Genomic DNA, 26,365 nt, shown 5'->3' with positions numbered 1-26,365 from the left:
GCTGCAGGTTGGAGATTTTGGGACAGTCAGATTTCTGACCACCCCATCCTTATGGGATTTGAAACACTGCTCTCAATAGGCAGGATTTGGCACTATGAATCCCACAGTGCTTTGGGATGTAAGCTTAAAACCAGGATGGTCCTCAAATCCTCAGCCTGGAGAGGAATGGCCAGTAGGAAAAAGGAGGTTTTGATGCCCTTGTATAATTCTTGGGTGAGACCTCATTTAGAATAATGTGTACAATTCTGGAGACTGGTCCAGGATGGGATCAGTCCAGAGGAAGGCTACTAAAATGGTCAGTGGTCTTCGTCAAAAGGTGGGATAGGGGCAATATGATAGAGATGTTTAAATACCTACATGGCATGAAGCAAGTCTTTCAATTGAAAGGAAGCTCTGGAATAAGGGGGCAAAGGATGAAGGTGAAAGGGGATGGACTATGAAGTAACCTCAGAAAATACTTTTTCATGGAAAGGGTGGTGAATGCTTGGAATGGCCTCCTGGTGGAGACAAATAGTGTATCTGAATTCAAGAATGCTTGGGACAAGTACGTTGGATATCTAAGGGAGAGGAGGGGATAGTAGATGACATGGATAGGCAGACTAGATAGGTCATATGGTCTTTATCTGCCTTCATTTATCTATGTCTCTATGGATAGCTTGGTATCTCTGACAGCGGGATTTGAAACCTGCCTTCCCTGGTTTTCAACATTCTGCTGTAAAGAATAACCTGAATCACTTTTATCAGATGCTAACCTTGGGAGTTAGTGCCAAAAAAGCAAACAGGATTCTAAGAATTATTAAAAAAGGGATGGTTAACAAGACTAAGAATGATATAATGCCCCAGTATCGCTCCATGGTGTGACTTCATCTGGAGTATTACGTTCAATTCTGGTCTCCTTATCTCAAACAAGATATAGCGGCACTATAAAAGGTTCAAAGAAGAGCGACCAAGATGGTAGAGGGGATTGAACTCCTCTCATATGAGGAAAGACTAAAATGGTTAGGGCTCTTCAACTTGGAAAAGAAACGGCTCAAGGGAGATAAGATTGAAGTCTACAAAATCCTGAGTGGAGCAGAACGGGTACAAGTGGATCGATTTTTCCATTGAAAATTACAAAGACTAGGAGACACTAGATGAAGTTACAGGGAAATACTTTTAAAACCAATAAGAGGAAATATTTTTTCACTCAGAGAATAGTTAAGCTCTGAAATGTGTTGCCAGAGGTTGTGGTAAAAGTAGATAGCGTAGCTGGTTTTAAGAAAGGTTTAGACAAATTTTTGTAAGAAAAGTCCATAGTCTGTTATTAAGACATGGGGGAAGCCACTGCTTGCCCTGGATCGGTAGCATGTAATGTTGCTACTCCTTGGGTTTTGGCCAGGTACTAGTGACCTGGACTGGCCACTGTGAGAACAGGCTACTGGGCTTGATAGACCATTGGTCTGACCCAGTAAGGCTATTCTTATGTTCTTATGACTGTCTGTTTCATAATACATGCTCAAGAATAGACTAAAAGTTCCAGAACAGTATTTCAGTTTTACACTGCTTTATTATTTTAGTCCAACAGTTTCCTCATTCTGTGTGATAGATTACAACTAGCGTTAGCCAGTGAGAATGATCATACTGTGTGCTGACAAGTAGAAAACGGGTTCAGTTCTTGAGGCCTGTATTTTGCTCCTCATTTTGACCCAGGTTCAGGCAGGTATTCTGAGCTATTGCTCTACAGCATCACCTAGTGACCAGAATTAGGATTCATATTCTGCTGGGTAGATTACACTGGCCAATAGCATTTTGCTACTGGAGGTCTAACAAGCAAAACAAAAAAGCAATATCCAAACATACTGCAACTCAAAGTCAAAAGACCAAAACAAAGGAAAAACTGCAGAAATCCTCCAAAGTGCTAGGCTGCATCCTAGATGACATGATGCAACCACAAATCTCCAACCTCCGAAAAAGACCATCTTCACCTTGCAACAACTGAGACTCCCTAAGCCACACTTCCACCCACATCACTTTGCTCTGATCGTCCAGATAATGGTCTTGCCTCAACTAGACTACTGTAACTCCGCTTACTCGGGAATCAATACTACTCTAATCCACAGGCTCCAGTCCATACAGAATACAACTGCAAGACCTAAAGAAATATCAGTCAATCACAGCCCACATCAACCAATTACACTGGTTACCCATACCATCACAGATAAACTTCAAAATATCATGTATCCTACACAACATACTTCACGGAAACTCAGCCGTCCCTCTCATCCAACTATTCACAGCGGCTTGGTCTACCTCTAGGAGAATCCTCAATAGAATGCAACTAAACATGCCAGCTGCAAAAAATCTCCACTACAACAGAATCTTCCATTCCATGTTTACCTTCCTGGGAATAAAGACTTGGAATGACCTCCCAGATGCAATCAGATTGGAAACTAGCTACACTTTATTCCAGAAGAAGCTGAAAACTCTTCTCTTTGTCAATTAAATCTTCATGTCCCTTCTTCCCCTCCTCTCTCATGCCTTTCCCTCAGTCCTCCCCTGCCTTTTCCCCTCTCTCTCCTTTCTACGTAAGTCACCTAGAGCCTCCACAGGTTGTGCGACACACAAATGGAAGATTAAATTAGATTAGATCAGTGGTCTCCAACTCAAACCCTTTGCGGGGCCACATTTTGGATTTGTAGGTACTCAGAAAAAAATAGTTAATGTCTTATTAAAGAAATGACAATTTTGCATAAATCTTTCTTTTTGGATAAGTCTTAATAATAATATTGTAATTTATAGCTAAAGAGACATATGATCAAGAAACTGATTTATTTTACTTTTGTGATTATGATAAACATACTGAGGGCTTCATAATACTACCTGGCGGGCCGCATGTGGCCCCGGGGCCATGAGTTTGAGACCACTGGATTAGATTTTCTATAGCTTCGTATAAACATAGTAGAAGATCTCACGCCCTGTTCACTTTTCCATCCATACAGGGTTGTAAAAGCAAGAAATTTCTTGATCATACTTTAGCATTTCATGCAGCCTCCCACGATAAAGAATTTTGATCGTTATTGCTCACAGCTTGTTCTTATAAACATTTCAGAACTCAGTTGAAAACCTATCTTTTCTCAAAATACTTGGCCAACTAACTCTTCTCGTTCTTCATGATATTGTTTATAATCTTTTGTAAACCGCGTTGAACTTACGGTTACGCGGTTAAGAAGCACGATGGTATATTATTAGATTAGATAAGGTGTACAAGGTATAAAATCTGATCTTTAATCGGGAAGATAAAATGTAGCATTCAAAAATTGAAAAAAAGTAAATAAAATCATAAAAACAATGGTTCTCAGGTGTGAGTCCACAGGACCCGACACGGTAATTGTTTCGGAAAGCACTCTTTCCTCAGGGGTCCAAACTATGATAATGCAAAGACACAGAGAACCTGACAAAACCTGAGAAACCAAATGGGGCTGGTGAGGTGCATAAATCCTCTAATCCAGCAGCAGCTCAAAGTGCTTGAGGACTGCGAAAACGAAAGTGATTTTGTATGTATTATAGTTGTAAGTTGATTTCTACAAATAAAGATTGTCCACCCCAAGGTTGATGTGGTCTATCCCACTCCCCACGGGGTGCACAGGGTGGGGGGAGGGGGAGGTTTGCTTTTCCATTCAAAAATTGGATTTGCATGAGAGATGCTTTGATGATGATGGTTTGCCTATTTTCTGTCTGCATTTTGTATGTGCCTTTGTATTATGTATTCTGCTGTTTTTTCGCTTGGTTGCATTTTGTATTTTCTCTTGTGCATTGATCCTTTAATAAACATATTTTCAAAAAAAAGAATTGAGAAGTTAGTGTTGTGATGCGAGTACATGAAATGGCTTAAAAGTAATGTTTCTTTTTTTTATACATATAATTCAGAAATCTTTCACCAGCATAATACATCCAGGGAAGAATGATCAGAAGGGTGCACATGTGCCTTTGCCTGCTTTTCGTGAGTTACTCAGAGATTACAGTGGAGCAGCATTTAGATGAAGGTGAGCCAGACACTGAAATTGATGGGTAGGGATTTCTGATAGGGTGGTTTTCATTCTGCTTCTTCAAGATAAAAGCTGTATAATCAGAATTAGCTTCTACTCTGGGTCTCTGGTGCTTGTACACCGACAAATCCGCGCAGGACAATTCCGCTCAGACAAATGCGCCCAGGACAATTGCAGCCCATGAAGGATATCTGGAAGGCCCTGATTTGCTGAGACTCTTCAGGCTCCGCCCCTTGGGGGCCTGTAAAAGGGTTCCCATAATCATGCTGTAAACCTAACACTATATAGGAAGTGAATCTGTTAAGTGTAGTGGGGGGGGGGGTCCCCCCTCATAACCCTCAAAAAGACAAAATAGTATCCTGTAGGGGCGGACCTCCCATTCAGTGTGCACATTTGTCGTGCGTGCAAATGTCGGGGCGCGTTTGTCCTGCCTGCATTTGACGGGTCACCCTGGTGACATAGGCCCTTGTTGGCAGCTACCCAAGTTCTTTCCATTTTTGGCCCTTGCACCCTTCTGTCTGGATTAGTCATTGCCAACAAGGGCCAGAGGCTACAGATCCCCCAACCAGCTAATATGTCTGCAGCGGCTCCCTCCAGAAACCCTCTAACCAAAAAAGGTCTGGGTGGGCAATGGACATGGACTATCCGAGGTCACCCATCGAGACTAGCTCTCGGGCTCTTGATTCAACACAATTTCAAAACAATACACGGGAAAGAAGAAAGGGATCAGAAACCACTAGTGACAACAATAGATTAAATTAATGATAATTTATCCCACTAAAACAAGCTTCAATCTTCACACATGAGAGCCCGCTTAACTCTCAAGGTACCGATGCTGCCGCGGTAAATGCACCAAAGCCCACAGGAATTGAATGGACTTCGGCGCACTTACCGCAGCTTTGTAAAAGGGGCCCTTAACCTTAAATTTGGGGTTCATAAGTATTTCAAGAAAGTTAAAGAAATAAAAACAATAAGGTGTTACCTTTTTTATTGGACTAACAATGCATTTTTTGATAATAATAAAATGCACTTAGTCCATCAAAAAAGGTATCACCTTATTTCCTTTGTTTTATCTATAATAATAAAACCCTAGAGCGCGCATGCACTGTTCAAAGTTCGCGATTCCTGGCGCCGTGAGGTGTGCTTCTGTGCCAGTCCTCACGTCGCCTGCGCTAGCTGGAGGTGCGTGCGGTGGCTGGAGGCGCGTGAGCATGCAGCTCTGTCAATGGCAGTTGGCTTAGAGGACCAGCAGGAGAGTGGTGGTTGCGGTGGCAGGAGAATGTCCAACAGAGGGCTCCGTTTTGAAGTTGTGGCTCTCATTGAACTGCCAGTTGGCCAGCTCCCTTGCCGAAGTTATTTTTCAGTTTACAGGTGCCGCGGCAGCTCCTCTCACGAGCCGCACATGGGTCAGAGAACACTTCCGATGCAGGGGATCGTTAGAGGAGCCGCCCCGGCACCTTTAAACTTAAAAATAAGTCTGGCAAGGGAGCCGGCCAGACCGTGGGAAATGTAAGGGGGATGGAGAAATCCTGCTGCTGCACAAGGAAATGGAGGGAGAGGGAATGCTGTGGCTGCTGCACAGGGAAGTGGGGGGGGGGGAAAAATGCTGCTGCACAGGGAAATGGAGGGGGAGGAAATGCTGCTTTGGCTTTTGCACAGGGAAGTGGGGGGGAGGGAAAAAATGCTGCTGCACAGGACATGGAGAGGGAGGGAAATGGAGGAGGAGGGAATGCTGCTTCGGCTTCTGCACAGGGAAGTGGGGGGGAGGGAATGCTGCTTCAGCTTCTGCACAGGGAAGTAGGGAGGGAGACAGAAAGAAAGGAAGAAAGACATAGGGGCAGGGAGAGAGACAGACAGACAAAGGGGGCCAGGGAGTGAGACAGACAGAAAGAAAGACAGTGGGAGGGAGAGAGACAGAAAGAAACAGACAGGGGTAGGGAGAGAGACAGAAAGAAAGGCTGACATATATTCTAGCACCCGTTAATGTAATGGGCTTAAAGACTAGTTTTCTATATATTACCTTTAAAAGTGGACTAACACGGCCACCACACCATTTTTCTCAAGACAGTTAAGGAATGTTATTTCGTGGTCAAATGTTTAAAAGAATCCATGGTTTTCTCTTTTATCTGTGGTAATATTTCCCTTCTTTGTTTTACAGATTTGCCTCCCTTATTAAAAAAAGGATTGGTTAGTATTGTGTCATTTTTCATGGAAGTATTCTGAATAATTCTGTAACAATCTAGTACGACCTGTGTGCAACTAATTCCTGCTGCGATCACTTGAAACACTGCATAAGTGCACAATTATTGCTTATTGAAAACCACAGCAAAATTTGGCTTAACTTAGTTCAAATCTCTCTTATGGTAAAGTTTATCAATATTTCACTATATATCATAGAGTAACTTCACCTCAATAATTTATTTTAAACTTAAAAAAGTATTATCATTTCTCAAATATCTCTTCAGTACATTACTTTAAAAAGAAGCTTGATAGCATTCAGTGTAATATTGAAGAGACTTTGACCTCAATGGATGGTTCATAGACAACGGCACGAAAGACAAAGGCGCGCCTGGACAATTGAGCGCAGCGCGGAGGTGCGCGCCGCTCAAAATTACTGTTTTTAGGGGCTCCGATGGGGGGTTTTGTTGGGGAACCCCCCCACTTTACTTAATAGACATCGCGCCGGCGTTATGGGGGTTTGGGGGGTTGTAACCCTCCACATTTTACTGTAAACTTAACTTTTTCCTTAAAAACAGGGGAAAAGTGAAGTTTTCAGTAAAATGTGGGGGGTTACAACCCCCCAAACCCCTTACAACGCCCCCACAACACGGCGCGATGTCTATTAAGTAAAGTGGGGGTGTTCCCCCCCACGCCCCCCTGTCGGAGCCCTAAAAACAGTAATTTAGAGCGGCGCACGCCTCCAAGCTGCGCTCAATTGTCTGGGCGCGCCTTTGTCCCGGCGCGCTTTTGACCTGACACCCAACGGATATACCTGAACCATACTATTTCATTCAGGTTTCAGGGTTAACGTAGCTAGCCTCCTCATTGGCTTTCCTCCATCATCCACCGAATAGTTACCATTCTTCTAATTCCGATTCAATTTTCTCTATAAATTCAACTGCTCCGCCATAGACCCACATTTCGCTGAAGTGCTGTTTCAAGGAGCAACCCCGTAGCAAGAGACAACAATAAATTATTATTTATTACATTTTGTTTCATTTCATTTATTCATTGCTTGGGAAGTCTATACCATCTTTTTGTACAGATGCCCACAGCAGCTCCCAAAATAACAAATACAATTCCATACAAAAAATTACTGTAGCCCTGGCAGTCTCATTCCCCTGTCAGGACCTCTGACCTGAAGGGAGGCTGAGGCTACACACACATTAGAGGTGCAGTTCACTCCACAATCTGAGGTCACAGTCGCTGGGATCCAGGCTCTTGGAACGGGACCAACTCATGCTGGGAGATCTTTGGCTAAGGGACTATTTGATCTTTTCATTCTTCACTCCAAAGAATACAAAGTCCACAGCCATCATTCTTCAATTATCTTTGGATCTGAGACAGGTCTCAAACTTAGGCACCTGTTGCCTTAATTTTGGGATTCTGGTCCTGCTGGATTCAACTCCTAGGCATTTTCTCTTTTAGATCAAAAAAAGCTCACTTTTATTTCTTTCCTTCTGAGAAATTAAAAGGGGGGCAGGTTTAGAACAAACGCTAGGAAGTTCTTTTTTACCCAGAGGGTGGTGGACACATGGAACGCGCTTCCGGAGGCCGTGATAGGCCAGAGCACGTTACATGGCTTCAAAGAGGTTTGGATAGGTTCCTAGAGGATAAGGGGATTGAGGGGTACAGATAGGAGTTGAGGTAGGTTATAGGAAGAGTCAGGGACCACTGCACAGGTGATAGGCCTGAGGGGCCGCCGCGGGAGCGGACCGCTGGGCAGGATGGACCTCTGGTCTGACCCAGCGGAGGCAAGTTCTTATGGTTTGTAAACCATTTACATTTCTTTTTGAAAATGTTGCAGTATGTCAAACAAACTGAACCTGAACCACACAACCACCGTGGTACAGGGGCTTGGCCAGTCAAAGACAAAAAGTCCAATTTGACACAGGGTGTCTAGATATAAAAAGGTAGGTTCAAATGTGGACATTCAAATTTGACATACCGTGTTGTACCAGCCCTGAATCTCTAGAAGTAAAATAGCCTCACTAACGTCCATGCATATCATCTTAAATATAACAGAACCTAGCATATTTCACCGAATAATAAAAAATATTATTTGACCATATATAAAACCTGAATGTAAATAATGCGCCTTGAGCTTTAACATCACAAATTCGAGGGGGTGCGGAAAAGTTCTCAGCCCAACCATGAAGAGAATGGCATGGATATGGTTCAATCAGTGATTTGAAACAATGTCAAAAAACATAGAATTTCGTTTCTGCAAATTGGCACTTAATGAAATAAAATAACACTCTTTTCAGTGACAGTGGCAAAATAACACTCAGAATTTAGGAAGTTGGTTGATTGGGCTGAGAACTTCTCAGCACCCCCTCCTATGTAATAAAAGTGAGCCAAGTATAGGACAATCAAGTCATTGTGACATCACTGATGAGGTTGGCTCTTATTGGTGGAATGAGGCATTATGACATCACAATCTCAACTCTGGTTACCAGACACTGAAACTCTTCACACTACGAAGGGGTGCCGAAAGGTCCTCAGCCCAACCAAGAAGAGAGTGATGTGGAAACAATGTCAACACATAGAATTTCATTTCTGCAAATTGGCACTGAACGACATAAGATAACACTTTTTTCAGCTACAGTGGCAAAATAATGCTCTTATAGGAAGTTGGTTGGTTGGGCTGAGAACTTCTCAGCACCCCCTTGTTCTAACAGAAGCAATGTGGAATCAAAGATCAAGTGTTTATTTCAGTAGGATTTAGCACAGTAGAGCCCAGGATTCTTTGTATTTGAATTTAAATCACTATTCGCCCAAATATGAATAATGTGTTCAGGCCACTATTTGGGGCTGAACCGAATCTAAGTATTTGGTATCGCCCTAGTGGTTGCAACACTTTTTTTTGCAGAATAAGGGATCATTAGTTTAGATTTTATTGAAACTAGTTTCAAAGATTTGTGATGTCATTCACTGGTCAATTCAGCAGGAATAATGGTACCAAAATTAAATATTTAAAGCTTGCATCCATCTGTATTGAACTCCACATTATTTTTTTTTTCTCTCTCTCTCTCTCTGTGATTTTTTGTTTTATTTGTGTCTGGGAAAGAACTTTATAAATGAATCTAAGCTTTTGTTATTTCCCCCCCATTTTAGGAAGAAGTAGTAGCTGGAAGGTACCTGAATGGTAACAAGAGGAAAATAATTTTTCACTTATTATATTTCTAGTTCAGACAGGAGTCAGAAGTGTAATAACTTATCTCTTTGTTGGTCTTTCAGCTCTTCTGGATATCTTGCACTTTCAAAGGTACTTTTCAAATGAAGGTAACATCAACTTTCACTTACATCATTCAGGATCAGAGCGATCAATTATTGCGTAATGTGACAGCGATGTGCTTTTTATACAGCAAGTGGGCGGGGAGGGGAGGTGAGGAACTGGGACACCACTAGCAATGCATCTGGCTGTCCCAAGTTTCTTTAGGACTGTGTAACCTTTAACCGAGTGCATGATGGGACCACAGTGTGCTTTCTAGAACACTGTTTTTCAAATCTCCGATCATGATCCAGGACTGGACTCCAGGACACCAGTAACGATATCATGGCCCAGTTCTCCTTCCTACCCTTCCCTGTAAACTATTTTTTAGGCTTCAAAGCCAGGCTTTTCTACACTACAGAACCAAACTGCTCTCCATTAATGCAATTCTTACTCGCATTACAAGATGCAAGGCTTGTTAAGTTCAGACTTGGTCCCACAATCTCTTCAAGTGAGGGTGGCCCAAGGGATTAAGCGGTGATTATTGAGTAGTGGTGCTTAGAGACTCACTCACAGCAATACGGGCCCCATGTTTCTGTGATATTCTTGCATCAGTAGGGGAATGAATGTCAGGTGGCCTAGGGCAGTGATTCCCAACCCTGTCCTGGAGGAACACCAGGCCAATCGGGTTTTCAGGCTAGCCCTAATGAATATGCATGAGAGAGATTTGCATATGATGGAAGTGATAGGAATGCAAATTTGCTTCATGCATATTCATTAGGGCTAGCCTGAAAACCCAATTGGCCTGGTGTTCCTCCAGGACAGGGTTGGGAACCACTGGCCTAGGGAATAGGGGACTGAGCATGATGGCTAGAGAGGCTCACCGTAGGAATTTGAGCAGTGCAGGACACTGGATACTCTCATATCCAATCCCAATGATCTAGCAGCAGGAGCTCCAGCACCCCCTATTGGTGGTTAAAATTGGAAACATAGACACATGATGGCAGATGAAGGCCAAATGGCTCATCCACAGCATCCCTATCTCCCCCTCTCCCTAAGAGATCCCACCTCTACCGGGAGACTATTCCACACATCTACCACCCGTTCTGTAAAAAAAAGTATTTCCTTAGATTACTCCTGAGCCTATCACCTCTTAACTTCATTCTATGCTCTCTCATTCCAGAGCAGTTTATCTTTTCGGTAACTGCTCCTCAGACTTGGAACGCTCTCCCAATCTATTTACGAAATGAGCAGGACTTAGGAAAATTTAAAAGTAATCTAAAAACATTTCTTTTTAAAGATGCTTTTAATATTTAATTCAACAATTTTTAGACCAGTGATTTTATTTTATTTTATTATATTTTGTTGTTATTTGTTTCCCTACTGTGCTTTTCCTTTGTTTGCTTTTCTTTATTAATTGTATTTCAAACCCCTATCTTACCTTATGTAATGAGAATAATGTACTAGTTATCTACCCAATGTTATTATTTAAAGTTTGTACTGTTTTGCCCTATTTGAATGTATTTTAAACTGTTCATCGCTTAGAATTCGATTAAGCGATCAATCAAGAAAAATATTAAACTTGAAACTTGAAAACTTCCTTTCAAATGAGAGACTCGACATGTGCATTTATGCCATGTTGATCAGATTTGCTTGTCAAGACCTGCCTGTACTGAATCCATGTTGCCTCAGGTCCTGTAATCCACTGGATTCCAGAAACATCACTATTATCTGTTTTAAAAGCATTTCCATTAATTTATTTATCACAGAAGTCAGACTTACCTGCTTTTTTCTTACAATCACTTTTGTGGAGAAGGACCACATGCACCCAATTCCTGCCAGGCTATAGAATATTTTTGAGTGAGTAGGGTGGGGAATAGCATCTGATTAAATTATTACCAGTCTCTCTTCTCTGTTTTCTACCCCCCAGCACTAACTCATGGACCTCAGACTTGTTCTTAAGAGTCATGTCCTTTTTATCGACTCAGGATACATCCATTACCGTCAGCAGCCTACAGGTTTGTGTCCTAAACATTACAACGCATAACACAAATGTATTTAATTATTTTTTTAAAAAATTTCTATTCCACACTATCTACCATTCTAGGTAGATTACAATCAAGGAAGCATAAAAATTACCAGACATAACACAGCGCAATAATGACATATATTGCCCGATTCCATGCATTATAAATCTTGTTCCATCTAAGGCACCATTATAAACCTCTATTTGGGCCACAAATCAGAGCACCCAAAGTTTTGTCCCAAACATTCTCTCAAAAGACATGCCTAATAATTATTGGTGATCACTCTTCAGTGACTGTTACATAGAAAATCTCATTTTTGGCAACTTTTCAGTTAAGATTTCCTTGCAAATGTTTTATGAACTATCAAGGGAATAAATATATATTTTATGAGCCTGCCCAATTAGGTTTTTTTCTTAGAGAGTAAAGGGATTCCAGTGCAGCCAGAATGAATCAAGTGTTTAGTGCGGAATTTAGTTTAAATAGTAGGTTAATATCTAATTACTGCTCTTTTCTTTATGCTTCATTGAAATTGTTTCCCTTCTTTCCAGGGTTTTCTTTTTATGTCTTGCCTACCTCCTTAGTTGAGGACTATAGTTAGCATATTGTGTAGTTTCTTTAGTGTGTATTGACTAAGTATATGTATTTCAGTATTTCATGTACCATTTTATTGGTTGTATAGAAATTGCAAATAAATAAATAAATTTAAAAAAAAGAAAGAAAATCTCATTTTTTTTATACTCGAGGAGAAGGAGGTCCTGCCTCTCATTTTTTTTTTTTTTTGCATAAGAACATAAGAATAGCCTTACTGGATCAGACCAATGGTCCAGCTAGCCCAGTCTCCTGTCTTCAGGGGCTCAACGTTTCTCACTCTGCTCCCAGAGCTCATTTATCTGAAAACATGGACAGACTAGAGACTATTCTAAATATAGAACGGACCCTCCACAGCTGCTTTGGAGCATCTCAAGGAGATTGCAGTTGATATGAGATGAAATTGTCTCCTAAAGGGACAGTAAAACCGAGTGCAGGCATCACATGAAGGAAAAGCTATCCAGAAGGCAACATAAAACGCAGTGAAATTCGGGAATAAGTGGCAGTGGCCGAATGGTGTGTAATAGGTGCACATCAAGATGACTCTGAATGGTGTGTCAAGTGCAAGTAAAAATGGCGCTGAATGGTATGTTTCAGACATACCTGATGGAGGCTGAATAGTGAACATCAGGTGCTGGGCACAATGGACCACTGGTCTGACCCAGCAGCGGTAATTCTTATGGTTTTTTGTTTGGTTTTTTGAATTTATTCAATTTTCTATACCGTTCTCCCAAGGGAGCTCAGAACGGTTTACATTAATTTATTTAGGTACTTATGTAAGCTAATATTTTCAAGACTTTCAACCTCAACCCTCATTTTAAATGTGAGCTATGCAAGCACCTGTGATCGGATTTCAGACACGAAGAGCTGCAGATCAGTTCTTTGTACACTGTTCCTTTATGACTTTTGGGAGGAGATTCTGGAAACCTCCCTTCACTATTTTTGATCACTGGAGCAATGTATACTTTCAGGCTTAAGCTAGATATATTTTAATATTTTATCAAATCTTACCTCCCTTGTTTTATTCTAGACATTGATAAGAAATTATCTGGAGAGTCTCTTTGCTCAGCCCAGACGTCTGCTCTCAGAACTCCGACAGACAGACACCCAGCAATTCCAACTAGCAATGAAATATATCTTTCGAGGCAGAAAAGAAAAGCTTGTGAGTAACCTGCCTCTTTTTTATTACACATCTTAACAATGTTTTTATTACATGATGTTTTTATTTTTGTTAGGGCTGCATATCAATTAAAATTTCTAATCGAGATTAATTGTGATTAAAATTTGTAATCATGTGATTAATCACATACCCTGCCCACAACTGATAGATTACAAAGAAATGTATATTGATACAAGATCATCGGTATTTGTTGCATTAGGATAAAAACTTGAATTGAAAAACCATGCACTGTAACTATGGCAGATTGCAACCTGTAAATTATATATTATGTATATTAGTATTAGATCCCTAATATGTGTTGAGTTAGGATAAAAACTTGTACTGGAAAAAGCTTGTACTATAACTATGGCCAATTGTAATTGGTTAACTGTATCTTATGTATGTTAGCCTATGACCCATTCTGCGCTCTTTGGGAAGGACAGGATAGAGAAACGAATGAAATAAATAAATAAATATAGTATTTTTCACTCTATAAGATGCACCTGACCATAAGACACACCTACGTGTAGAGGAGGAAAAACCAAGAAAAAAAAATTCTGAACCAAATGATGTACCCTGTCCCTCTGCCCTGCTCTGTACCCTGTCCCCCCTCTGGTGGTCTAGTGGTAGGCCGGGACAGGGTACAGGGCACAGGGCAGGTCTAGTGGTAGGTTGGTTGGCAGGCAGACCCCCATCCCCGGTACCTTTTTTAAATTCTGGCGGTCCTGCGCTGTATCAGCAGGAGCTTTCTGCACTCCTGCCTCTCCCTCGCTGAATGGCTGCCTCCTCATCTCTTGCGGCAGAGTGGTGCACAAGGCAGAAGCTTTTCGTGCTTCCTGAATGGTTCCCTGAATGGCTCCCTGAATGGCTTCCTGAATGGCTCCTGTCAGTTCATGCAAGTCCCATGAGAACTGACGGCAGCCATTCAGGGAGTGGCGCGGGGCCAGGCAGGAGTGCGAAAAGCTCAGGCCTGCCTTGTGCGCCGCTCTGCCGCAAAAGATGAGGAGGCTGACATCCAGCGAGGGAGGGGCAGGACTGTGGAAAGCTCCTGCCGATACAGCGCTGGACCGCCAAAATTAATAAAAGATACAGGGGGGAGTGTTTAAAAAATTGTGTTATTCGCTCCATAAGACACACCTACATTTCTGCCCACTTTTTGGGGGGCAAAAGTGCATCTTATGGAGCAAAAAATATGGTACATTTTCTCCCTCACATTTCCACCTGTAAACAGCAGATGCAAGTTCTCAAAACTCACATATTTCAATTACTAATTTGATAATAAAATCATTTTTCTTACCTTTGATTTAATTTTTCCAATAATAATATTCCCTATCTCTGGTTTTGCTCCTCTGTTTGTGCTCTGAACCCTGTTTCAGGACATTCCTCTCAACTCACTCTTTCTTTTCTTTCCTCCTCTCTTCTTTCACATTCAACTTTCCTTCCATTATTCCTTCTTCCTCAGATCTCATATCTATCTGATTTCTATCTCTTTCCTTCCACTTAATCCATGGGCATCATCTCCTCCAGCCTCCTCTCCTCTCCCCTCCATGGGCACCATCTTATCTATTCACTTCCCCTCCATTGGCACAATAAATTCTCTTCTCTCTTCCCTTCATTTCCCTGTCCCTCTATGAGCACATCTCCTCCCTTCCTCGCCATGGGCACCACCTCCATCTCCCTTCCCTTCCTCTCCTCACCATGGGCACCATCTCCTTCATCTCCCTTCCCTTCCCCTCCTCACCAGAGGCACCATCCCCTTCTCTCCCCAACCACACAATAGACGGTGGGAGGAGCCAAAAGACTCATTCCCAGCTGAAGTTCCTCTTCCACCCTTCCTTGCTCTGGGAACATGAGGTTTATCACAGAATACCCCCTCTGTTTGGAAAAATTCCATTCCCACACTGCAGCAGTGACCATGGCAGAGAGTGAAGAGGTGGCAGTAAGAGAAGACGGAGACCAACTGCATCATTTATTCCCCCAAGCATGCACACAAATGCTAAATTCTTGTGCACATTCCTCCCCTCCCCATTTCTCAACACTAGCAGCACACATATGATTTGCATACTATTATCATTGAGAATCAGGAAGGTTTTTTTTTCTGCATTGGCTCCGTCAGTATTTTTGCTCCTGAGTTCTGAGCATTAGCCTGTAAGTTATCTTAATCTATGTTGATGTTACTGACGTTTAGGATAACTACCTAGTGATTTTTGCGTAATAAAAGGATCAGGCTAAAATCACAGTAAAATAACGTTATCCATACAATACAATTAAGAATGTGGCAGAATTTGGCAGTCATTACGACTGCTCAGTGTCCAACCCCAGCTTTATCACAGGCCTTCAGTCACTTTGAAAAGTTCTTAACAGCCTTGTCAATTAGTCCCTGTGACCGGCTGTCTCAGATCGTCTTTAGCGTTTCCTTGAGTTCGGTGGTTGTTTGCAGCTTTGGGTGGAGCTTGTGATAGGCTTCCAACATTGCTCCCCAGACAAAAGTCTATATCAGGGGTGTCGAACCTTTTGGCTTCCCTGGGCCGTATTAGCCGAAAAAAATGGTTCTGGGGGCCGCGCAAACGCTGCAGCAAGACAGATGAGGGAGCCGGCAAGACGGTAAACACCCGGGGGCAGCAGAGGAAAACACTCCATCGCCCTTGACCAGGGCCGCACAAAATACTTCACTGGGCCACATGTGGCCCTCGGGCCGCAGGTTGGACACCCCTGGTCTATATAATTTTGATGTCTTTTTTTTTTTTTTTTAATAAGATTAGCTTTACAGTTCAAATATTTTTGAAAATGCCAAAATCACAGGGTGGTCATGCTAAAAAGTCAGCCAGAATTTATTAATAATTTACTTATCCCCTATAATCAAACTAGGACCCTACGATCTTCTGCTCATAATCTCCTTACTGTTCCCTCATTGAAACATATCAGTACAATGAGGACTACAATCTTTTCAGTTAACGCCCCTTTTCTCTGGAACAGTACCCCTAACTATTTGCGTGAAAATATAACACTTATCTAATCTAATCTAATCTAAACCTTAAGTTTATATACCGCATCATCTCCACAAATATGGAGCTCGATACGGTTTACAAGAACTTAAATAATAGGTAGAGAAGGGTAAAGGTTTACATGAAACTTATGTGTAGAAGGGAGGAGGAAAAGGGGGGAGGATAGAGTTACAATTTGGTAAAGAGCCAAGTTTTCAGTTGTTTGCAGAATAATTGGAGGGAGCCCAGGTTCCGCAACGAGATGGTGAGGTCGTTCCAAAGTCCTGTGATTTTGAAAAGAAGGGATTTTCCCAGTTTGCCTGCATAGTGAATGCCGCGTAGAGAGGGGAAGGCTAGTTTATACCTTTGGGCGGTTCTGGAAGAGTCGGGACTGGAGGAGTTGAAAGATAGTGGGATAAGGGGAGGAAGGATGCTAAAGACCTTCCTTTTCCTTGATGCCTTTGAAACTTAAACTGTCTTTTTAAGGATGACTTAGATTTAAGAAAGATTTCTACTTACAGTTCCCCATCCTTTTGTTCTTCTCCTTATGTGTCCTCTTTCTTTCTATCAATTGTAGTTCCAACCCCTTCTTTCCCTTCTGTTCCTGTTCGTCTTTGTTCTTAAAATTGTCTTTTCTCTCTGTTTGTTTTTATTATATTGCATTTTAATTGGCATATTGTTATGACATTTTTGTACACCGCCTAGAAGGCTCGAGTGGGCGGTATAATAAATTTTAAATAAACCTCAGACTTGAAACTTTGCTATGTTTCAAGTAATTGTATTCCACTGAGCAAATAAGCATAGATAACAACAACAACCAAAACTACAAAAGTTCATGTTGAAATTCCAAGCAGTTGCTGAGAAAACAGAAAAAAATAAAAATCTAGAGGGTTACTTTTTGTTGTTGTTTTTTGCCTCACCCTGTACAGAGGCCACATATTAGTGAAAGTCATAATTATTTATCATGGGTGTTTCACATACGTTATTACAAAAGATATAATAATAATAATAATTTATTCTCATATACCGCCAGACCAGAAACGGTTCTAGGCGGTTCACAACAAATAAAGCTGAACATGCAGCAAAAAATACAATTCAAAATAGAAATACATCAAATTGTAAAATATAAGAAATACATCATTATTTTAAAGGTAAAAAGTGCCTCTGTCAGTATGTTTCATTTGTTCAGATAAAGCAAATTCTAGGGAGTTAATTTTTTATTTTGCCTCACACAGGCCACATATTAGTGAAAGTCATACTCCCTCTTTTATTAAATCATGATAGCGGTTATTAGCGCAGGGAGCCACGCTGAATGCTCTGCGTTGCTCCCAACGCTCATAGAAGTCCTATGAGCGTCGGACGCAGCACGCAGAAATCAGTGCGGCTCCCTGCACTAAAAACCGCTATCGCAGTTTAGTAAAAGGGCGGGATAATTATTTATCATGGATGTTTCATAGACGTTGTTACGCTAGATAAAATCTGTCAGTATATTTCAGTTGTTCAGATCAGTGATTCCCAACCCTGTCCTGGAGGAACACCAGGCCAATCGGGTTTTCAGGCTAGCCCTAATGAATATGCATGAGAGAGATTTGCATATGATGGAAGTGATAGGCATGCAAATTTGCTTCATGCATATTCATTAGGGCTAGCCTGAAAACCCAATTGGCCTGGTGTTCCTCCAGGACAGGGTTGGGAACCACTGGTTCAGATAAAGCAGAGTATCTTTTCAGTCTGGATGAAGAAGGAATGAATGAAATTAGCATGGAAGCCTACACATGGCTAAGACTAAGTTGCCTTGCTTCGTGCAGGACCAGCAGGAATTTATGCTGGACTTTGAAATGTTGAGAGACAGAATTTGGCAGAGTCCAGTGGGGAACCGCACTCTCTTTCAGATTAGCCTGGAGAAGTGCCTGCCGGCTTTGCGCTCTTCAGACTGCGTGCACCTCCTCAGCCAGGTTTTACGCATGTCCTCGGGGACCTACCTCCAACCAGACACTATGAACAAACTGCCGACGGACCTACAGGAGGAGGCCTTCAGAAACCTGTAAGTCACCACACCTGCTCTCCATATTACATTCATTTATGCATTGATTTCTCAAATTCTAATGGAATCCCAAGGTGATTCTCAACAAAGATCAAATACAGCCAGTCACATAAAATCAACACTAATCGCATAATTTGCAGCTCCCGCTATTATTTTACAACATATAACATATGCGATGATCTTAAGGTGGCTAAACAGGTTGAAAAGGCAACGGCAAAAGCTAGGCGGATGCTTGGATGCTTAGGGAAAGGAAAGGCCAGTAGGAAAAAGAAAGTATTGATGCCCCTGTAAAAGACTTCTGTAAACAGCATCTCACTCCAGTTATCTACTAGGCTCCGTTTTTAGAGTTGCACCTAGCAGTCTTAGGCACCAGTAGGCACTGAATCTTTAGGTACACTGCCTTTTAGGCCAGGGTTTGGGGTTTTTTTGTGGCTTAAATGTGTTTGCCTAAGGTAGGCGCCTAAGTCAAACCATGCTCAAAATCTATTCTTAACCACGCTTAGTTGCTGGTAAGTGCCTTGGTGTAGACGTCTACCTCAAAGTGGTAGGCACCTACCAGCTACTTCATTTTTTAAAAATAATTTTTGAATTGGTTTTTAAGGGTGCTTTCAATTAACAACGCCGATGAAGCCAATTAAGAAAATTCAGTGAGGCGCATGATCGGCTAAGTGTGCTGATCTAGGCTTCAGGTGACGTTTATAGAATCTGGACCAAAGTGTGTGGGAAATACCTTCATAAGGCCACATTTTACTGCAGCTTAAGAAAAAATGACCCGCCCCCATCTCATATGCTCTTTGTATTGCATAGGTCAGTAGTGTTCAAGGATCTGTACGACAAAATCCCAGCTAACACTCAGAAAGCAGTGTATTCCTGGCTGACACAGATCCTCCAAAGACCTTCCAACTTCAGCGGTAAGAGGCATGCAAGCTGCAAGAAAGCCGTTCCTTGTTTGTTCATCTGCATCTCTCACTTTATGTTTCTTATGTTTATATACCACCTTTCATGATTAAAATAGAACACAAACAATTCAATACAGGCCAGGGTATTATTCAAATTGGGATGTGTTTGTTATAAGATCATATTTGGTTTAGTTCCTTCTTACTTACAGTTGCCAGATTTTACTATAGTAAAATCCAGACGCCTAGACCCACCCTAGGCCAGTTCCACCCATCCCCGATGCCTGCTTTCGTCTGGCGGGAGGAAATCCGCACATGTGCGGATTTCCTGCTGCCCGATGCGATTTAGAGGAGGCTTTTCATAACCCGGACAAAATGCCGGGTTTTGAAAAGCCGTCCAGACCACCGGATATGTCCTCAAAAGGAGGACATGTCCAGTGAAATCCAGACACCTAGTAACCCTATTCTTACTTACTAGTTGTTTAGCCCGTTACATTAACGGGTGCTAGCAGCCCTTCTCCCTTACTTTTACCCCCTCCCTGTCCAGCAGCACCCCCACCCATTCCCTGCTCCCCCTATATAGCAGTAGCCCTTCTCCTTTTATCTCCCCCTGTTCAGCATCACCCAATTTCCAGCTCCCCATATCCAGCAGTAGCTCTTCTCCTTTGCAGGAGCCCTTCTCCCTTCCTTTTACCTCCCCCCCCATCTAGCAGCACCTCTTCCCTGCTTCCCCTATCCAGCAGTAGGCCTCCCTTCCTGTTACCTCCCCCCCTGTCCAGAATCACCTCTTCCCTGCTCCTCCTGTACTGCAGCATCCCCTTACCTGCTCCCCCTGTCCAGTCCGGTGATCTCCAGCCATCAGGCTGCCTCCTGCAGGGAGTCTAGTTCCTGTCTGGTCCCCGCCAGGCGTGCGAGCCTGCTCCGCCCCCTCCCGACCTGCCGGGAGTATTTGAATTAGACCCGACGGTTCCTGTTGAGGGAAGCACTCCTCACCAGACTCAGCGGTGAACTCCAGCCATCGGGCCGACATCCGCCATCCGCCTTGTTTTATTGTTGTTTTTTTTAGTTGAAAGACGCGGCAGTGGCTCCTCTCATGATCCCGGGGATTGTGAGAGTAGCCACCGCCGCGTCTTTCAAAGAATTGTAAGCCGCGCATGCGCACTTCCTATGTGTCGCTACAGCTCACGGAAAACCGGCGCACACTTAGGAAGTGCGCATGCGCGGCTTACCATTTTATTATATTAGATATGCTTATCTTTCATTTTCTTTACCTGGTGGAGCCCTGACTCCACCAGACCCACCCAAAAACTTAAACGATCCTTCCCCTCGCTACAAGGTATTCTCATGCGGGAAAATTGGGAAAATCACTCCTCTTCAGAATCTTAGGACTTTGGAATAATCTTACTGCCCCACTACAGAATCTGGGCTCCTTCCAACTATTCCATAGGCACCTGAAAACCTGGCTTTTCACAAAAACGTAATGCTCTCTTCCCCCCTATACTCAACCCCAACCCCTTTATTCTATTTCCTTCCTATATTTAAGCTCTTGTAAACCGTGACGAGCTCTATAATTTATGGAGAGGATACGTTATATAAACTTAAGATTTAGTTTAGTTTAGTTTACCAAAACGATCTTTGCAAAATATTACTCACTTCACTTTTCCATCAGTAACGGAATGCAAGTATACAAATATATATAATGAATCTACTTTCCTACCAAGTGGCCAAATGGGAGCCTGTAATCCGACCGTTAATTTCACTATCATTCTCTTATTTGCATTTTAGAAGATTCATGAACACTTATTTACGAGGGGGCAGCTGAACAGTTCCCTGGCCAGCCAGCAAACTTGGGGCAGTCTCCAAGGAGGGCTGCGCACTTAGGGGTCCTTTTACTAAGCCGCGCCAGCGGTTTAATGCACGTAATAGTGCGCGCTAAACCGCGGTAGTTTTTGGCCAGCCTGGGGGTTAGCGCGTGATGAAAACTTGCGCACGTTAACCCCGCTAGCGCGACTTAGTAAAAGAAGCCCTTAGGGGTCCTTTTACTAAGGCGTGTTAGGGGTTTAATGCACATAATAGCGTGCGCTAAACCGCGGTAGTTTTTGGCCAGCGCGGGGGATAGCGCGTGATGAAAAGTCACGCGCGTTAACCCCGCTAGCACGACTTCGTAAAAGGAGCGCTTAGGGGGGTCCTTTTACTAAGGCGTGCTAACCGATTTAGAATACGCTAAACGCTACGGCATCCATTATGTTCTATGGGCACCTTAGCATTTAGCGCACCTTCGTCCAGCGATTTCGTCACTTTTTTTCATTCTGCATTTTTCCAACGGAATGAGAAAAGTGGGAAATCGCTACAATGCACCTAACGCAGTTGAAAAGGGCTTACTATGGGATGCACTCAGGCATCCTTGCAGTAAATTTGACATTAGTACAATCAAATAATAATAATAATGGTTTATATACCGCAGGACCGTGAAGTTCTATGCGGTTTACAATGATTAGAAATGCTACAGATTGAGTAGAACTAACATAGTTAAAATCTAGTGACTAACAGCTCTAGAGATCAGTTATTGTGGGAAAGATTGTGCAAATCAGCTTCCTACGTACTTTAGGAACAGATATGTTTTTAGGTGTCTCCTACATTCCCCATAAGTATTGGCAAGCATAAGTAATTGTTTCAGATCATTACCCCATAATGCTGCTTGATAAGAGAAAAGATGTTGGCGACGTCTTTTAAATTTACATCCTCTAACCGGAGGAGAAATAAAATTCAAGTTTGAGCTTCTCTTATGTCTATTGGTTGAAAAAGAGAAACGGTCGGTTATGTATTTGGGGGCTAGGCCGCATAGTACCTTAAAGCAAAAGCAGCCAAATTTAAACGTCACACATGCCTCCATCGGCAGCCAATACAGTTGTGAACAAAATAATTTTTGACATTTTTCTGTGGAGGGGTATGTGTCAGGAAAAGCCCACGAGTCCTGGCTGCCTACAAAATGAGCGGCGGTAAGTACTCATATGCTCATTTTTGTTAATGGTTGCAAGCTAGTGGCAACATTAGCGCATGGTCATTAATTTGGAAAATAGAACATCGTCCGTTTTCCAGCTGTGAGGAAAATGGCCTTAGTGCTTGGGAAAAAGCCACATAAGGCCAACTTTTTCCACATCTTTCTAAAAGGCAGTGGCGTAGAAAGGGAGGGGGTGGTCTGCCCCGAGCGTCATGTTGGTGGGGGCACCAGCACCCCTTCTCCTTTCCACCCCCCCCATCTCTTCCTCCTCCTCCCCTCTCCACACGCGTGCCCTCTTTCCCTTCCCTCTAGTTGTTCACCACCAGGAGCAAAAACTTCAACGTGTTCCTCACGACCACGTCCCCCAGTCCAGTCATAGCTACCAGTGCAGTCTTCTAAACACTTTTCCAAGCACTGCGGTATTTTTTTATCCTATATGGACATTCTGGGACACTGTATCTGGACACCAGATCACTTGCACAGAATTATCGTATGTATTTTAAGTTCATTTTCTGTTATGGTTCAGAGTTCAATACATCCACATCTTGGGTCAGTGCAGAGAATCTCTGGCTTCTAGGGCGTTATATGGTCCATCTCCCACTGGAAGAAATTCAGACGATCAATCTCGCTGAGGTAAGAGACCACCAGCTAATATTTCTAAATGTAGCCAATATCTTCAAATGTAGAAGTTTATTACTGTTTTGCAGCTTAACCAGGCCCTCAACACTTTCCTAACATCCTGACGTCGCTCCTAGCTGGAAGCTTTTCAAAACCCGGACCAAGTGCTGGGTTTTGAAAAGCCGTCCAGGGAAATCTGGACATCTGTTAACCCTACCTATGGTAGCATCTTCTACGGGCGGCAAAGAACAACTCCAGTCAATGCAAACCAATAGGTCCCAGCCTCATAGACATGGCCCATTAATCTGAGCACATATCTACTCACCGGGGTTTGGAAATGCCCTTCATATTAATGTATATACACGACAATGTTTAACAGCTTAAAATATGGGACTCGATTCAGTAAACTGGGTGCCAAAAAATGAACGCTGAACACGATTCTATAAACGGCCCTCCAAGTTGGGTATTGGGGATAGAGTCTAGTGCTAGAATCCGTGCCCAGTTTTGGGTACAAGGATTTCCACCATCTGAAACCTGATGGAAATCCTCTTGCCTAAATTAGGCGTGGATTTCCCATATTCTGTAATATTGTGCGCATCTCTAGTGAGCGTCCCAGTCTACTCATGCCCCTCCCACGGCTCTGCCCCCTTTATAGCTGTACACCCAAAAATGTATGCGCGCATCTTTACATGCGCCTAGCATGATGCACGCACAAATTCACAGCGGTGCCAATTAACAGCAACAATTGTTATTGCCCAATCATTTGCGCTAATTAGCATGTTACTCAAAGTGCGTGCCCAAATTTGTTGATAGAATTTGTTTTCTGTGTTATATTGTATATATTTATGTATCTTAGGTCATCTACAAGCAGGGTGTGAAATATTAAAATCATGCTCAGGAGTTCTAAGAAAGTTCCCATAGGCACTGAGGGCCTGATTCTTTATTTATTTCTTTAAAAATATTTATAACCCGCTTATCTACAAATCTAAGCGGGGAACAAAGCCACATACACAATAACAGTAAGTAATACATACAATTAAAATACAACAATACAAAAAGAAAACATCATTACAAAAACCTAAAAATCCTCCCACAAACTGAACAACCCCCCCAAAAAAAAAAATTCTGTACAGGACGCCGATATCAGCAGCCGCCTATGAAACAGCCATTGATCGCTTGTCAATCGCGCATTGGCGTCCTATTCAGAATCGTCTACACTCCCGGACAAACGCCTTAAATGTATGCCAGTATTTTGCAGGCCTACATTTAAGGCATCTGTCTTGCGTCGACAGAGATGCGTACCAATATTTAAGTCCACTCAATGACACTTCTAGGTAAAACCACACCCATGCCCCGCCTTGGCATGCTTAAGCATGGGTACGCGTCTCCGTAGATGCGCTGCAGAGGCCTACAATGTAGTCGTCCTGGTTTCTGCCCCCTTTTTTTTTTTTAAATATGTACCCCGATTGGCTGCCAGACGATGGTAGGACGCCTACCACTGCTTGAAATCAGGATGCGTGTTTTGAGAATCAGGCCCTGAATGTGAATCTCTAGTTCTGTTACTACTTAAGTTTAAGTGGCCTGATATATTTTTTCTGTGTGTGTTAATAGATCCGACTGTTCATTAGCTATGATAATGCGACGAAGCAGCTGGATACAGTGTACGATATCACTCCACAGTTGGCAAAAGCTTTTCTCGAAAGAATTGAGTCATCTGGATTTGACATGAGAAACATTTCCATCATCCACAGGCAAGAGCAAGGTGGTTGGGGTGGGGGATGAAGGAGGAAAAGAGGCAGTTGTTAGTTTGGGGGGGAAATACTAGTTATCATGGGAAACCAACAGACCTCAATACCTAGAACAGGAAGAATTTTGTTCTTGTACACGGGAGCGAAAATGCCAGATTCCACTGGAAGTTTCTAAACGTTTTCAGTGGAACCTTAGATAAGGCTGCCAAAGTCAGGACAGAATTAATCTAGTCCTGTTTTTTTTCCCATTTCATGCAGAGACTTGTAGTTCTAATTTCCCCTTTGCATTCCCTAAACAAAGCACGAGCACAAGTCCTAGCGTGCACTGGGGTAAACCTAGGATTAGATCAACCGTATCTTGTGAATGGCAGCCTTAACCTTACCTTGGACACGTTGCTAATCACAGGGAATGAGATAGGCTAGAAGGGCCATAGACTAATCAAGGTTTAGTCCCAAGCACCACTAGCAGTTAGGTAAGTCAGTGTTGGTGAAGCAGAGCTGCCAAATTACCCAGTTCCAGGAAGGACTTACTGGCTAGTCTCAGTTTTAAACTTGCATTTAAGAATAGAATAGCCTTACTGGGTCAGACTAGTGGTCCATCTATCCTAGTATCCTGCCTTCACAGTGGCCAATCCAGGTCACAAGTATCTGGCAAAATCCCAAATAGTAGCAACATTCTAAGCTACTGATCCAGAGCAAGCAGTGGCTTCCCCATGTCTGTCTCAATATGGACTGTGTGTGAAGTTCAAATACACAAAGTAGCACCGCTGAGGTTTAAATGGTATAGGTTTATTATTGAATGGACTAGTATTGTATCAGGTGACATATTGTGTCAGAAGACATGTTGATTGATAACTGATTGATAACTGCTTGTGCCATTTTGAGCTGAATTCTAATATAAGGCACAAGGCTCGCAGAGAATCTTTGAGACAGGCCGGAGATTCAGCTGCCTTTAAACTGACCAGGTTCTGCCTTTAGAAAGCTTTGTGATTTTTTGCAATTGATCCTAATGTGTATGTGTGTGTGAAGTTCTTTCTCTTCCTTAGCACTCCAACACAGGAAACGAGGACCCTGGGTTGTTTGTGTTGCTGTGGGGATCACGGAGCTGATAACCGCATGCCTGCTATATTTAGACACCCCCATTTATGCCAGGTCTACAGCAGGAGTAAATGGGAGTGCCTAAATGTACACTAATATTCAATACAATCCCATTTTTATTTGTATATCGCCAATACCTCTTTGAGGTTCACAATAAGGAAACTTGGGCCCCCAGGTGTCCATACAAACTTGGCTCTCTTCCCACATTACACAGTATTAGGAGGGGCCCAGATGTAATTTTCCCCTTTCACTTGTACCTACTGCAATGGAGGATTAAGTGACTGTGCCCTGATGAGATTTCTCATTTGAATTTAAAGTGCAGCTTATAAAGCACCAGGGAAAGCACCATTGTATGCAGGGCCTTTTGAAAAACTTGTGCAGAGGGTTACAGGACTTGTGGTCTCATGTCTTGGACAGGTTGGGTCTGCTGGTCTGCTTTTATGAGGACTTGGAGCAGATGGATGCGAACATGGCACGTGCTTTACTGCACCAGATGATCAAATGCAACCAACTGAAAGGCTTCCATGCTGTGTTTCAGAAGGTGCGTGCACACGGCAGACAGTGAAGAGGCAAATCAAATATTTCCAGGTTTATTGGCCATTTGCTATCCTACCCATGGAGGTTACGATCTGTACATAAAACTAGTAGAAGAAACTATAGAAAATAAGATGGAAAAAATGACAATGTTGCAACAAGAAGAATTAAAAAAAAACACCAAAATCCAAATAGCACTAAAACGTGCC

General features: G+C 42.6%; 1 protein-coding gene across 1 annotated transcript in view; it reads left to right on the top strand.

Annotated features, from left to right (window-relative positions):
• The first annotated feature begins 3,958 nt into the window (after nucleotides 1-3,958).
• OTOA (otoancorin) overlaps nucleotides 3,959-26,365 on the top strand; it is a 78,789-nt gene continuing 56,382 nt past the window's right edge. The window contains exons 1-9 of the mRNA XM_033963872.1: nucleotides 3,959-4,022; nucleotides 9,486-9,513; nucleotides 11,390-11,477; nucleotides 13,105-13,236; nucleotides 18,026-18,261; nucleotides 19,069-19,172; nucleotides 22,685-22,791; nucleotides 24,388-24,527; nucleotides 26,040-26,163. Of these exons, the coding sequence (XP_033819763.1) occupies nucleotides 3,959-4,022; nucleotides 9,486-9,513; nucleotides 11,390-11,477; nucleotides 13,105-13,236; nucleotides 18,026-18,261; nucleotides 19,069-19,172; nucleotides 22,685-22,791; nucleotides 24,388-24,527; nucleotides 26,040-26,163 (1,023 nt within the window). The remainder of the gene's footprint in view (nucleotides 4,023-9,485; nucleotides 9,514-11,389; nucleotides 11,478-13,104; nucleotides 13,237-18,025; nucleotides 18,262-19,068; nucleotides 19,173-22,684; nucleotides 22,792-24,387; nucleotides 24,528-26,039; nucleotides 26,164-26,365) is intronic.

The sequence above is a fragment of the Geotrypetes seraphini genome, chromosome 11, assembly GCF_902459505.1.
Source record: "Geotrypetes seraphini chromosome 11, aGeoSer1.1, whole genome shotgun sequence".
Classification (NCBI taxonomy): Eukaryota; Metazoa; Chordata; class Amphibia; order Gymnophiona; family Dermophiidae; genus Geotrypetes; species Geotrypetes seraphini.
The sequence above is the reverse complement of the archived record's forward strand: the minus strand, read 5'-3'. Positions and strand labels throughout refer to the sequence as shown.